Source organism: Dendronephthya gigantea, unplaced genomic scaffold (assembly GCF_004324835.1).
Source record: "Dendronephthya gigantea isolate DGI-Jeju-01 unplaced genomic scaffold, DenGig_1.0 000130F, whole genome shotgun sequence".
NCBI classification, from domain to species: Eukaryota; Metazoa; Cnidaria; class Anthozoa; order Malacalcyonacea; family Nephtheidae; genus Dendronephthya; species Dendronephthya gigantea.
This window is the reverse complement of record NW_021163140.1, coordinates 234,769-250,077: the sequence shown is the minus strand read 5'-3', so window position 1 is coordinate 250,077 and position 15,309 is coordinate 234,769. Positions and strand designations below refer to the sequence as shown.

Here is a 15,309-nt window from a genome sequence, read left to right as displayed (position 1 = left end):
AGCAAATTTCCGTTGCCTTCAGTGTGGAGCTGGTGTGTACTATTGTAAACAATATGTGAGTGCAGAACACGCTAACAAGAATGTGTATCATCAGTGGCATAGCCAGCCTGACGATTTAGTCATGCTATGCAAATTTTATGTTATTATCATTATTAATTTCTTTAGAAATTCATTGTTTTCACAGTCAATAAACACCAAAATATTAGCATAGCATGACTAAATTCTCGGGCTGGCTACGCCACTGTGTATCATGTAGTAGAGGAGTGGAAGGCAAGTTGTTAGAGTTGGTTGTAGTTTTTATTTCACATTTTGCATGAAATATGTTATGCAATGTCTATGGATTTTTTATTATCTGCGCGCATTAATGCAAAACAAATGCGGAGAAAACAAAGAAAAATTCCGCTCCCCGCGGAGAATTCCGCCTAGCGGAAAACAGGCTTAAACTTACTGCCGCAACTGCAATCATTTCTATGGATCTGTCTACTAAAGCAAAAAGAGGTCAACAAATGTTCGAGTTAAATTTCCCGAGTTGATCCATTTTCAAAAGCCCCGAGCGGGCTAAAAACACGATCTTTTTTGTGTTACTCGACTATTTGCTATCATAGCGCTAATTTCATAAGCAAAAATAGCAACATAACGATGCGTTTTTTAAAAAAATATAACCACCTTGCTCTCTGTTAGCGAATCCATACTCCATGCGGCACCTTGTGAAACGGTGTCAGTGAAGGGGAATTGAGAACCTCTTTCCTAAACATAGCGATTAAAGGCCCGGATAAAATCGTCAGGCTGGGGACTCTAACAATAGAATTCCTAACTAATGTAATCTAATGTATAATCTCTAAATTTCAATGGCCAGCATAATTATGCCATTGCATTGACGTTGAATGCCTTTAGAAGATAATGAATTGTTATTCATATTTAAATTTTGGTATTTGGCATACCAGTTGATATTCCTATGTTTACAACTATTTTAATATGCATACATCTGAACTGAAGAAAGCCTTGCGTGACATAAGGATATTTCAGATTCCTAGCGTTGCATAAAATAGTGTGAGGTCCCCGTTTGGGTTGCAAGTTCTGCACGGAAGTATTTGCATCTGAATCACTACATTGAAATAAAAAAATGTTGCGCAGTTGTTTTCAACGTAAAGTGCTTTTAGCTTCGAGATATCTTCAAATTCTTCGTGCCCATAGTTATGCGAAACAGCTTGAAAGCAAAATAACGGATTTACCAAACAACGTCTACAAGCAACGTGTTATAAGCAGGCGTCCTCTTGACGGCCTCGAGTCCCTTTTTCACGAATGCCATAAAGCCGGGATTGGTTTCTCGTATCTCTTTTTAACTGAGGTAAGATCGAAAGTTCCAATTGAAGAAGAATCTTTGCGTGAAGCCCTAACCATGGTATCCTACCAGCAACCTTTGCTACGAGCAACAATAACTGAAACCGCAGGCGTGAAATATTTCGAAAGCGAGGAAGGACGCGTTAGTTTTGGCTTCTCGACCCTGGATAAAGACATCAACGACACGGAAGCAATCACAGAGGAAATATTCGCGAATACGAAGTTCGACCGTGATGATGGACCACTCTGGAAAGCCATGTTGATTCCCGCAAATTTTCATCCAAGTTCCGAAACGTACACGGGAGGAGTGGCATTAGCGATATCGCACGCTATTGCTAATGGGCGAAGTCTTGTCGCGGTTTTAAGGCAAACTCTTGGCTATCTTGAAAACATCGCTAAAGGAACCGCACCGAATGTAGAAGATATCCCGAGTTTACCACTGTACCCGAGCTCTGCGTCGCTTCTATCACACAAACTTAAGAATCTCTCTACACCAAGCCGGATTATATCTTCGCGGGACTACATTAACCCAGTACTAAACCAGTTTCCTACGATTGAAGATGATCCACTGAAATCAGAACCAAGAACGAAAGTCCTTATCCGTACCATACCAGCCGACGAGCTAGTCTCCCTCCTTCAACAATGTGGAAACAACAACTGCAGTATAACCGGGGCCATCCTAGCTGCCTGTCATTATTCGTTTAGCGGTCTTCTCAAGACCACTGAATTCTCCACTAATGCAACAAATGATATCACATGTCTCACGTCCGTTGGCGAAAATCATCAGCCTACGCTCCCAAACGACTATGTTGCAAGCCACTATGGTGCACTGACCTACGACATCGAGCTGCCCACGTCAAATACAGACTTCTGGAAACTCGCTCGCTCGTTAACGCAAGATATCCGCCACGATATTGGCCGCGATAAGCACTTGAAATTTCTATCGAAAGTCGAAACCGACAGCCAAATGTTTATAAAAAACGTTCTACATGAAGGCAGTCTTAAACTAGCGTCTCGAAAGAAGTCGTCTCTTACCCTATCGAATGTTGGGTCTGTCTTGACGAAAAACAGCCCTGCATGAAGACTTATTTCATCTCCAAAAGTTAATAGTTGGTACACCAATTCACAAAAGGCTTGGAACTTTTGGGAACTACATTATTGGCCTAAACGGCAAACTACATTACACGTTCTGCTACGATGACAGCATTATTTCACCGGAAATCGCTCAAAGTTATTCAGACGGTGTCTGGAACGCATTAAAGCTTCAGCCTTAATTAAATATATTCCGTGACAAGACATCCATGCCTGCAGGCGGATCCCAGATAAGGGAGAATAAATTACTATACAGGGTGTCCCAAAAAAACGAAAACTATTGAAATCACTCATTGTTAAAATTTGAATGCCGTGTTCACGAATTTCAGCCCGTGGGGATTTAATGCAACTTATAAAATGCTAAATGCTTTGTGTTGCTAGACAAAGGGGACATGTCGAAGGACATGGTCCTTGAGATGCACATTTAAAGTGCATATCAACCAATTTTTTTTATTTCATAAATTGGAAGTATAGGTGGCCAATATACCTAATTTGTATGAACGAGTTCGATATGCATCGTTTTTGATAGATTTTGGAAGCCAAAATTGCATAGAAAATAGCGATTTTGGGTCGCCATATTGTTTTGGCCGTGGAAACTAAAATCTCAAAAGACTGGGTATAGTGACGTAGCGCGAGGAACCGGCGAGGAACATTCATTTGGAATTTGTATCTAGACATATGCTCCACTGTCGAATTTGAGATTTGATCTACTCTTTTAGTTTATGCCTAGAAACATCATGAGAGCATTTTAATGTATAGTGCACGCAGTTTATGTAAATAAATAAAGGAAATCAATGTATGTAGGTGAAACCGCATTTAAGGCAGCAATTATAGATTGCAAATTTCTAGATGGTCTCTCGGATGTCGATATGACGCATGTTTAATACATCATGGTTTGTTTTTTGCGGTCGTCCGTGGAATTGAATGCCCTAGTCCCTACACAAATAAAATAGCACAGTCTGTGACTTGCTTTCACAGTCATAACAAAATAAATTCAGTAAGTCATCGACCTGCGATATTTCGCAAATTTGAATACACTCTACAAGCAGGCTAGAAGCTACAGCGTTCACTTTTCGTAGCTTTACAATGCTACAGTCGGTACTGTTCACGCACCATATATAAATCTAGGAACATGCGAAAATTGCGATTTTAAATGAATATATAGCTGACGCAGTTTATGCAAATCAACAAAGGGAACAATCTGAGTGCGCGAAACGGTCGCATGTAGATTGTATAATTTATACAGTTTTAGGCAAGCTTCTGAAGGTAATATGATGCGATGTTTACATGGGATGTTTGTGTTTGTGGTCGACCACAAAATTATGCCCCCACGCAAATAGAATATGACAAACTGCGACTTGCTAGCACGGTAATTATAAAAGTTAAATACATTTGGCGAGTTTGTATTTACCCTTAGTCCTGCCGTGCTTGCTGTTTTTTTTAATACAAAGTTGCACACGGTATTGCTTGCGCACAAAGTGCTGTGTAATTAACTCTCGGTAACCCTTATAAACGAGGCAAAATGCCGAATAGATGTGTTGCTGGTGGTTGCTCGAATTTTCCTGACCCTTCAAACAACATTGGTCTTCATAAATTCCCTGGAGACAACGATTTAGACAGAAAGCGACGGCGAATTTGGGTTACTTTTGTACAGACAAAGCGGGCGAAATAATCTCCAACAGCGAATTCCAGACTTTGCTCGCAGCACTTTCGGAGCGAGGATTTTGAATGTCCGTTCATTACAATTCCTGGATCGACTTTCGTAAATCGACCAGTGTTGAAAAAAGATGCTGTTCCTACAATTCACAAAATCACGAGCGCTCCTACATCAGGTGAACAAAGTCGAAATAGCCAGAGTTCACGGACAAAACAGCATCGTCGCGTAAAGTATCGAGTTGAAACCCTCCAAATCCACTTAAATATCTCCGTTTCAATAATTGTATATTTACCCGGATAATAGTTATATTCTAAATCATCATCCGGAATAGAGTCATTTTCAGAGTCAGGGGATGTTTTAGACATTGTTGATGTAGTATTATCAGTTAAAATGTATCATATACAAGTCTTTGCAATACCGTATTAATAGTATATTGGTACGCGAAGCTTTCACGGGTTCCTCGCGCTACGTCACTCGTACCAGTTTTCCGCTTATCCTTTAACTGACGGTCAACATTCACAATCTCGCAGTATTTGGTCAGAAAAAGACATGAAAAAATATAAAATCATCAAAAACCAAAACGAATCCTCATTATTAGCCACCTATACTTCCCATTTATGAAATAAAAAAAATTGGTTGATATGCACTTTAAATAATGTTATCCATATTTGTAAATTGTAAATATTGTTAATAAATATCATTTTTGCGAACAAGCAAATTTGACTGCATCATATGCATGCATAAAAATGCTTATGGCAACCCCGATTTATACACTTGTGGGCCCAACAGAGTGCTTAGGCATTCAAACTATAACAATAGCATTGTTATGGGGGATTTCAATAGTTTTCGTTTTTTTTGGGACACCCTGTACAGTACTGTTTTGCCATTCCCAATGGCCTTTGTATTGAAAAATCCATAATCAATGGCTTTAATTGTTATATTTTAAATTACGAGTTAAACGCGTACTTTACTCCAGTCTGTCATTGCAATACCGTTTTTCGAAGCCTTTAGTTTTCTTCCTGGCAGCAATGACGGTGCCGGGATAACTAACGTATTCCTGGATTTCCTGCAGCTAATCTGGGTCTGGGGCCGGTTGTATCAAGCCCGCGTGTAGCTTAAACGTTCATGGATAAGTCAAAATGAAATAAAGCTCTTTCGTCTCCCTTGAATGAGTCAACTTGGATATTATGCATTGAATACGAGTTGTAAACAGTATATCTTTGTATTAAGGTTGAAAACATTTAGTTTGCTTGTTGAGTAAAACGATTGACTTGCTTTCTATTTTGAACCACCGTTTAAGCTAAACGGGCTTGATACAACCGGCCCCTGACAGCCAACTTTTAAACAGATTAAATGACTGTAGTTGAATATTTTAATGTGAACTAAATATTTAGACTATTAGTTATAAATAAACTCTTTAGTTATTTTGAAATAAATACACTGGCGTTAAATCAGTTACCTCCTTTAAAATTGTTAAAAAAGTAGATAAGGATAAAGCGATCGAATGCTAAAATGGATGTTTTTTCTGTGTACCTCTGTGGCAAGACTGAGCACTACTTCGCCGGCATCGAATAAGCGTAGGTTTGATTCATGCCGGAGGACCGATAGTTGATAGTTTCTCAACTGCGTATGATTTCACTTAAAATTATAAGACCTTTAGAATTTACCTACATCGAGTGAGGTGCCACAAAATCGTAATTGAAGCCCAGGCTACCAAAACAAAGGTCGGGCACAGATGATATGGGTACGGGTAACAGTTTTAGCCGCGTGCCGTGCCGATAAATTGACTGCATGTAGTGTAAACGGGGCTTGATTTACCCTTAGAACTTTTATACTATGATATGAAGTGTGACGTTTTGAAATAAAACCATATACATGTATATACATAAATATAAAATGAGAGCGTATGCGTATACAGTGGTGATCAAAGGTCTGATTCCAGTCAATAATTTTTCTTATATTACAATAATTTACAATAAATGATATATTGTGAATTGGAGATATTAATAATTAATACATTATAATTACTTGAATTAGATTCAGGTTTTTACTGATACACTGGTTTTTGAAAATGTTATAGGTTGATTAATATTGAACATTTCATGTTACAAGTTATATCCGATATTAAAGTATCACGTATGGAATCAATTTACTTTTAAATTCAAGTTGTTGCCATATCGCGTTGAATTCATCATCGGATTATTAAAACCTGTAAACAAACGAATATTAGTTTATCTTTCGCTCTTCCCAATAGTAAATATGTAAATACGGCAGGCGATTATTATTATTATTAATTTAATTTTAATTTACCCACGGTACTATTTCACAATGGTTTAAGAAAGAAATATTTACAAGAGTGAAAAGTGATCTTCCAATAGGCCGTGCATTTACGTCTATAGTTAAAAATAAGATTAAGTTATATACTAGTATTAAATAATAGAATATAGGAGGAAATGAAAATTACAATTATCACACATATTACTAATTATTAAGTTGTTCATCACAATTATCACACTAAGACATATTACTAGTTACCAAGTTACTTTTGAAACACTTTATAGATTCAGAGTTTTTTTTGATTAGATGTTAAATTGTTCCAAGCCACTGCACCTCTGTATGAAAAGGATTTTTTACCAAAATTTGTATTTGGCTTAGGTGGTAGAAGATTATGCTCAGCCTGTCTAGTTTGATAGTCATGCACCGCGTTTGTTTTCGTAAAAAGGTCAATGAGATAGTCAGGAACTAAGCTATTTTTTACCTGATACATTGTAGTGCATAATTGGTTATTTCTTTTAACACTCAAATTTGGCATCTCAAGTTCATTAAGTATGTCTACAGACCTATAGTCATAACCACGCTTTGTAATGATACGGACTGCCCTGTTTTGTAAGCGTTGCAGTTTATTTTGCAACGTAATTCCAAGGCATCCCCATATTTGTGAGCAATAGTCAAAGTGTGGTTGGACCAAGGTTTTATAAGCTGTAACAAGAGTTTTCAAGTCTGAGAACTCTCGAAGTCGTCTCAGAACATAAAAACTCCTGTTCACTTTCTTCGTAATGAGTTCTACTTGAGAATGCCAAGTCAGGGTCTCATCGAGCATCAGACCCAGTGATTTGGTGGTGCTAACTCGCTTAATAGGCGTGTTTTCAATTTCAATCAGTAAATCGGAAGCACACTTTTTAATATTATGGCGAGAACCAATTATCATGTACTCAGTTTTGCTCTTATTCAAACTTAATTTCTTGGCTGACATCCAGTCTGAAATATTGGCCAGGTCAGTGTTTAAGCTTTCTGTAATTGATTTTATGTCTCTACCTGCAGTTCCTATTTCAGTATCATCAGCAAACATATCGCAGTCCACATTTTGTAGGCTATTAGGAAGATCATTAATAAAATAAGAAATAATAGAGGACCGAGTATTGAGCCCTGCGGAATGCCAGTAATAATTGTACGTGGCCCAGATAATTTACTATTAACCTGGCAGTACTGGATACGATTTGTTAGATACGACTTGAACCAATCATGGGCTTTACCTCTCACCCCATAAAGATATAATTTTTTAAGTAATATGTTATGGTCAACGGTATCGAATGCCTTTTTTAAGTCCAGAAAAACAACTCCATTGATCAAGCCTTCATCCATATTTCGATACCACTGATTTGTCATTTTTACTAATGCAGTGACAGTTGAGTGGAGAGGTCTGAAACCATGTTGTGAATTTGTTAAAAGATTTGATTGTTGTAGATATGAATAAAGTTGGTTAAATGCAAGTTTTTCCATTGCTTTGGCAATTATCGAAATGACAGATATAGGCCTATAATTATCCATATCAGATTTAACACCGCTTTTGTAAATTGGGGTAATTCTGGCAACTTTCCATTCGCAAGGGAATATTCCAGTTGATATAGACCTGTTAAATATTGCAGTAAGTGATTTAGTAATGTACGGGGCTGCTAATTTGACAAGTTTTGTTGGAAGTTTATCTATTCCGGTTGCCTTATTAAGTGACATTGTTGTCAACAATTGAAAGACTTCTAATTCACTTATCTCACTAAAAGTAAATTCCTGTGTTGATTCTCTGATGTAGGTATCTGGGAGAATAGAAGTTGGTGGAATTTTTTGCGATAAGATTTTACCTAGAGTGAAATTATTTGAGTACTCAACGATATTGTCACTCCGACGGAAAATATTTGAAGAAAAGTACTTTCAGACGATTCTTCGCCAAAGGAAACGTTCCTAATACTTGGCTAGCCCATCAACAGTCGATTCCAGTAAAAATATTATAAATAATGAGTAAAAACTGCAAAATACAAACGTTTTTCAGAAATCGGTCACGATTTGTCAGAAATCCGTCATTTTTTGCCAGGCGCTTCCAGTGAACTCTATATATATGGAAGGCTCGCTCCAGTTCAAAGTGTGAAGCCAAACATGGCGGATCATGAAGGCTGCTTGGGTACCGAACCAGTCCTCCACGAAGCATAAAATGCGCGAACCGCGCGTGAAAATTAAAAACGCGAATTATAAAACTATGACGAAAAATAAAAAAGCTAACATTTCGGACGTTACAAAGTTTTAAAATTACGAAGTTTTTAAAAATGAATACATACAATTTGTTACAACCTTACATAGCAATGTTATTCTTTCTAGAGAGGTAACTTATGCCGTATATTTGTGTTGTGTTTACAAAACTGACCGAGTTCAACTCCTACACGTTGCCGCCATTTGGAATTTTAACAGCTCGTGCGTGGAGGTCTGGTTCGGTACCCAAGCAGCCTTCATGATCCGCCATGTTTGGCTTCACTTTTAGATTACGCAATGTACTAGAGCGAGCCTTCCATATATATAGAGTTCACTGGGCGCTTCCTCGCTTAACAAAACCACCCCAAGCACCCCCGCGCGCTTGCTTTTTTCAGCTGACCTCTATACAATATCTGAATGCAGCGTTATATATTTTACCTTTAAAAGCGCCTGGGTGCGAGACTGCTCTTTATCCCTGAGCCGGCCCGGAGATTGGAAATTACCCCCGGTTATTGTGACAGAACATAGCGGAATCCAAAGTTGTCCAAATTTCATAGACAGTGGTTTCAAATACGTTTATTAGTATTACGGGCAAAATTACAATAATCGATCATGCATTAAAACTAAGTATAACGGTTCTACAGACTATTTACAAAAACAACTTAACTAAACTCGCCAATGTTCGAGTTTCATTCAGAAAAAGTAATGTCATTAGTTGATGTGATGGACACAGTCCTCCAACTTCGACTGACACGAACACACACCACACGAGCTCCAAGCAATGCAAAGGCGATCTTTCGTCGTACACAGCTAACCGCCATAGCTGGAGAATAATTCTTCTTGTCAGCAAGCTTCGCACCCAGGAAGGAGAGAAAATCTTGGGTCTCTCTTCATATAGACAGTGGTCATGGACCTTGGACGTTCAATGGTCATGGCACTTATGTGCACATGCAAAATTTGAACGAGTAAGGACTGGTGATTAGCAACTTGCTGATTGGCTAAGACAAAATGTTTGTATTTCAATGAAAAACGTCAGCAATAAAACTGTCATTTTGCAAACTGTATTTTTAAAAAATGTCTCGTAAACACAATATGAAATGCGGATCAAATAAAATTACATAAACACTGGGAAAAGATTAAAATATGATCAGAACTGGAAAAGTTAAGTTGTGAAAGTTAAGCGGTGAACAACTCGTATTTTATAATCCTTGAAATAGTAGGTTTCTACTTTGTTTATTCCCTGTTTGCAATAAGAATGCATTTTATTAACTTGGTATGTCGTTTTGCGAATACCTCACCGGCTATTTAAGGCTTTAAATCATCGTTTTAACTTCAAGAAGAGTACTTGAAAGTGTAATTCGGAGATTTGATAAAACAAATATCACTTTGAAGCTTTTATAGAATCGACTGCATTCACTGCAATCACAGCATGATTTAATAACTGAAAAACAGTATTTGACGACGTTTTGTGTTTGGAGATTAAAATTATTTTTGCTGCTTTGAAGGTTTGGCTATAGTGAAGTATTATTAATAACTATAAGTCTATATGACTATAACTGCATGGAACGCCTGCAGCAGGTAAACGGTGATTTCATTCCACCTTTACGACCGCGTTTGTTTTCGAAAAATGTGAAACATCATCTATTATATTGAGGTCTGGCTAGCTCGGGAAAAAATTGCTTTGTTTGAAATGGGGAGGAGTTGCTGCATGCATGTATTTCTAGTATGCTGTAGTTTCATGTAGTTTCCTTGACAATGGTCTGAGTCATAGTGCAAACAAAATAGGAAGCGCATACAGCGGTACAGTTGTGAAACTTTGGTGATTTTGAATTATATAGCTATAGTTGCCTACTAGCTAGGGTTAAAAGCAAAACCTGTGCGAAGAATAAGTAGCCGTAATGCCTCCTGATGGTTTCGTTAATTAAAATATAAATAATAGAATGACAGAAGCTTTGAAAACAAATTCGTTTATTCACCAAATTATATAGACCGGAATTTTTTCCAACCTTTAAATCTACCCCTTTAATTAATGAAAGTAAACAGAACAAAATAGCTGCTTAATGAGACTATTCCAGTTTTAGTTTTCCATTACGTCAGCTGGAAAGAAAAAAAAGAGGTAAAATAATGTTAAAACAAACTAATAAAAAAAACTTCGAAAGTTTTTGTTCTCCACTCATGCATGCATTCCCGTCCGGTGTAGATTAATTTCGGACTCTAGAGTCGATCCGACTTTTTTAAAATTCCAATAACTCTGCGAATGCGCGGGCAAAATAAACACAAAAATACCACCAAAATATAGCTTAAGAAAAATACTATAACCCAATTGCTTCTGTTATAATCTGGAAATTAATAAATATTTCTGTTAACCTGATACCCAGTGGGTAGAATTGTCCCAAGAAGTCATATATTCGGCCTTTTTGGAGCAAAATTTTTTCGATTTTTCGTCAAATTTTCGCCAATATGGTGATATAGTTGTATGCGAATTTTCGGATTTTCCGTTTGTAAACATGTTTGTTGAAAATATCACAACAAATCGCCAAAACCGGTGTATTTTAATCAAAATAGATGAAAATATTGATCACAAAGTAAGCTGCAAATATTTGTAGGTTTTTAGGCAAGATTATACAAATAGATAAGTGTTTTAGCTTTAAGATAATACAATTTCTTTTGATAAAATACTTGCGGATAAAATCGAAGTTAGCTGCGTGCGTAGTTTTCAACCGGATGGCAATGAAAGAATCAGTGCTGCATGGATTTGGAAATGAAAACACGGAACACAGAATACGTAGCTATAAATTAACATCATCTTGTGTGAAAATTGGTAACGAATATGGCATAAAAATACATACCAACAGCATTGTTCAAAGTTTGGACACTCGTATCCACATGGTTCATAGGGATCAGGACAAAGCTCGCCTCCAGGGATACAAAAACCAATTCCCAAGCTACAGTCTAAATGGAAATCAGTATCCTTCAGACAATTTTTCCCCTTTATTCTTATTCTTAAATATATGTGTGTGTGTATATATATTTATATATATATATATATAATTATATATATATATATATATATATATATATATTTATGTTTAAAGATTTGTAATCCAGGCATATTTGTTTGTCAATGAATGTTCTCCGCGGATTTAAAATTGTACTGACCGAGTCGAAAGCTCAATAAAAAATTTTAAATCCGGAGAACATTCATTTACAAACAAATATATATATATATATATTTATATATATATGCACTCCAACCAAATGACGTCCGTTAATAATACCCTAGCTTGCTATATGACCCTCCCTTATATATAGTTAAACATGTTACCCTCTAGCTTTAAAGATTCATGGCCTTCAACATCAGAAAATGCCACGAAAAATATCAGAAAAAGACAAACATTCAGACGGAAATCCATTTGTGTGGATAGTGTATATCTAGAAATTAACAAGACATAGGCAAATGTAACACGAATAAATGAGAACAGAATGAAAATACGACGTGAATTTGCTGATCTATTTATCATAACCTAGCCGATTCTCGAATGATTACGGCACTCCTGCAGCCCTCTTTGTGAAAATTGCGGATTGTAACATTTTTAAGCCTGGCTGTAGTGCTTTCGAAAGCCGCCTGTAAGGTTTTCACTGCATCGCGCATTTTATAATCTTAACGTTCGCTCACTTGATTAAAATGATGGAATAGTTAAAATAAAATAATTTGCATCAATTTTTCCGTATAATGATAATCATAAATGTGCAAATCAATATCTTGCTTATTACAGTTACTGTGTGGCTTACTCTCAACAGAAAAAAATTAATTTTTAAATGGATATATCAGATCACCAGGTAAATAACTGTATGGTAACCATTCCAAATAAATTACTTAACTATATTGAAACACAATAAGAAGTTTACCTCAGGTAAAGTCTTCAAAACTCCGCAGAGAAACTTCAGTTCGTCAATGACTTAGGGTTCTATCGACCCGAGTATATATGCTATTCGTTGGTCTAAGAATGTTGGTCTAATATACCGAGAAGGGTATTCATATAACTATTCCGGCACAGCACTATATGTCAGATACGAGTTTCTCGTCTGTCAATTAACAATATGAATCAGTAACGTTCTTTCCGATGGCCATGCATGTATATTAGTGAATTTGCCCGAGTAATATGATTATAACCTGGAAGCCTGACCATAATAAAAACATCAGTGCTTATAGATCTGAAAGTATATATGATTGTTGGTAAGCTAGATGTTATTCCTTAGAGTAAGCTAAGAACGATTTCTATAATGCGATGTAGAAATTGTTCTTTACTGAGTAAATTATATATATACATGTGCGAATAAATATTTTGCATATTACAATCGTTGTGCGATTTACTCTAAACGGGAAAATCTAATTCTTAAATGACTATATCAGATCACCAGGTACAGAACTAGAAACCATAAATATCCTAACTATTGAAACACAAGATGAAGTTTACCTCCATTTGTAGTCTGATATATAACAGTAAAAATTTCAGAGAGAAACTTCGCAGAGAAACTTCAGTTCATCAATGACTTAGGATTTTATTGACCCGTGTATTATATGCTATTCCTTGGTCTAAAAATGCTGTTCTAATATTTTTGAGTTGCATCTGACAACATAATTCTAGAGGGGGTCATCTCGAAATCCAGACACAGTAAATTGGAGTGATTAATTGTTCACTGTATGTGTTGATTTGTACTTCGTAGCAAATACACGCAATTTCGTATAATTTGTTCAGTCCTGTTCAGCATAAGGGTCGAAGCAAGTAACGTTGACCCCCACTCAAATCACTAGGAAAACAATACTTAAAATCCACCAATAAGGACAGGGATATTCATAGAACTATTCACATCACTCTGTCGGATACGAGTTTTTCGTCTGTCAATTAACAATATCGATCAGTAGCCTACATTCTTTCTGATGGCCATGCAGCATTAACAAATTTGCCCGAGTAATATGAGTATAAGCTGCAAGCCTGAACATAACAAAACATGCTTATAGATCTGAAAGTATATATGAATAATATGATTGTTGGCATGCTAGAATATTGTTCCTTAGAGTGAGCGGGAAAAAATTATAAAATTACAGTTTAGGGTTAATCAAGTTGCATGCATGCTTTTACATTTATCATCAATCGGGGCTATGCTATTATAAATCATCGCTTATTATGTATATAGACCCACTGAAGTGAGTGACTATACATAGACGCTTCCCTTGCCTTATACTATCGAGAAGTGCATGTTTTGTCTATTTTACGCAGTTGTTATATGTTTTACAGCGCTACATTCACAGAAATTAGCGCAATGTGAAGGACGTACACTCAAAATATTCTGCGTTTAGTCATTGTCAAAATTTGATGCCAATTGTAAAGACTGTAGAATATGTATGATGCGAGACGTTTACTATGGGACGTTTTTGTGTAACAAAACATTTGCATGTGCATCAAGCCATCAACGATTAAACTGATGGTTTTTCATCAGTGTCGGAAATGATAAATATAATGAGTGCCTGAAAGAGTTAAGAACACTTGAAGACATCCACACAACTGGCCTCGCATTAAAGCACAAACGCAAAATTCATTATAAGAATTTATTTGTATATGTAAATCACCACGGATTTAAATTTACATGGATGCCACCAAAACTGTCCAAAACCTTGACCTCGCTTTAACGGTGATCAGACCGAGGTTTGACCTAGGATATATAGGATAGGTTTTTGATAGGATATTTCTGAACAGTACTGTATATTATGTATAGAATTGTCAATAAATTCAATAAAACCACTCATAATTCAATAGAATTTGATGAATTTAAGACACTATGAGAGTGAAGGTAGCTATTCTATAATATATATATATGTATATATATATATATATATATATATATATATATATATATATATATATATATATATATATATATATATATACACCCGTTTGCAAAAACGTTGGCCGCAGATAGATATATAGATAAATACCCAAAAGCTAATTAGAATTGCATATGTTGTGTAATATGATTGAAATCCCATGCAAATGTAATCATATGCAATTCTAATTAGACTTCGAGTATCTATCTGTCTGTCTATCTGCGGCCAACGTTTTTGCAAATGGGTGTATATATATATATATATATATATATATATATATATATATATATATATATATATATATATATATATATATATATATATATATATATATATATATATATATATATATATATATATATATATATATATATATATATATATATATATATATATATATATATATATATATATATATATATATATATATGATTTGTAGTAGGATGACACCGAGTGGCAGCCCGCCATGGCAAGCAGAAAATTCTACTTGACCACATCCTGCCGTGGTCAAGTAGAATTTTCTGCTTGCCATGGCGGGCTGCCACTCGGTGTCATCCTACTACAAATCATTCCCTTTCCCGAGTACCATCCTCATCCTAATATATATATATATATATATATATATATATATATATATATATATATATATATATATATTAATAATAGGGGTATTAGGGGTATTCCGACGTGAATACCTGTGAATAAAACACACCCCATGTTCTCACCTAGAATATGTTCGAATATTGCGTGAATATTTTTTGAGATAAGATATTCACACTTATTAAGTGTTGTTGAATAAGTATAGAATAAGAGA

General features: G+C 35.8%; 1 protein-coding gene across 1 annotated transcript; it reads left to right on the top strand.

The window, feature by feature from the left end:
* The first annotated feature begins 219 nt into the window (after window positions 1–219).
* On the top strand, window positions 220–2,422 carry LOC114536103. The gene has a single exon (XM_028557455.1). It carries the CDS (start codon window positions 1,124–1,126, stop codon window positions 2,420–2,422), a length of 1,299 nt encoding a protein of 432 aa, XP_028413256.1. The 5' UTR covers window positions 220–1,123.
* Window positions 2,423–15,309: the final 12,887 nt, after the last annotated feature.

Excerpts from the sequence above, each read along its gene's own strand:
- LOC114536103 (XM_028557455.1), top strand. The coding sequence starts at position 1,124 with ATGTTGCGCAGTTGTTTTCAACGTAAAGTGCTTTTAGCTTCGAGATAT.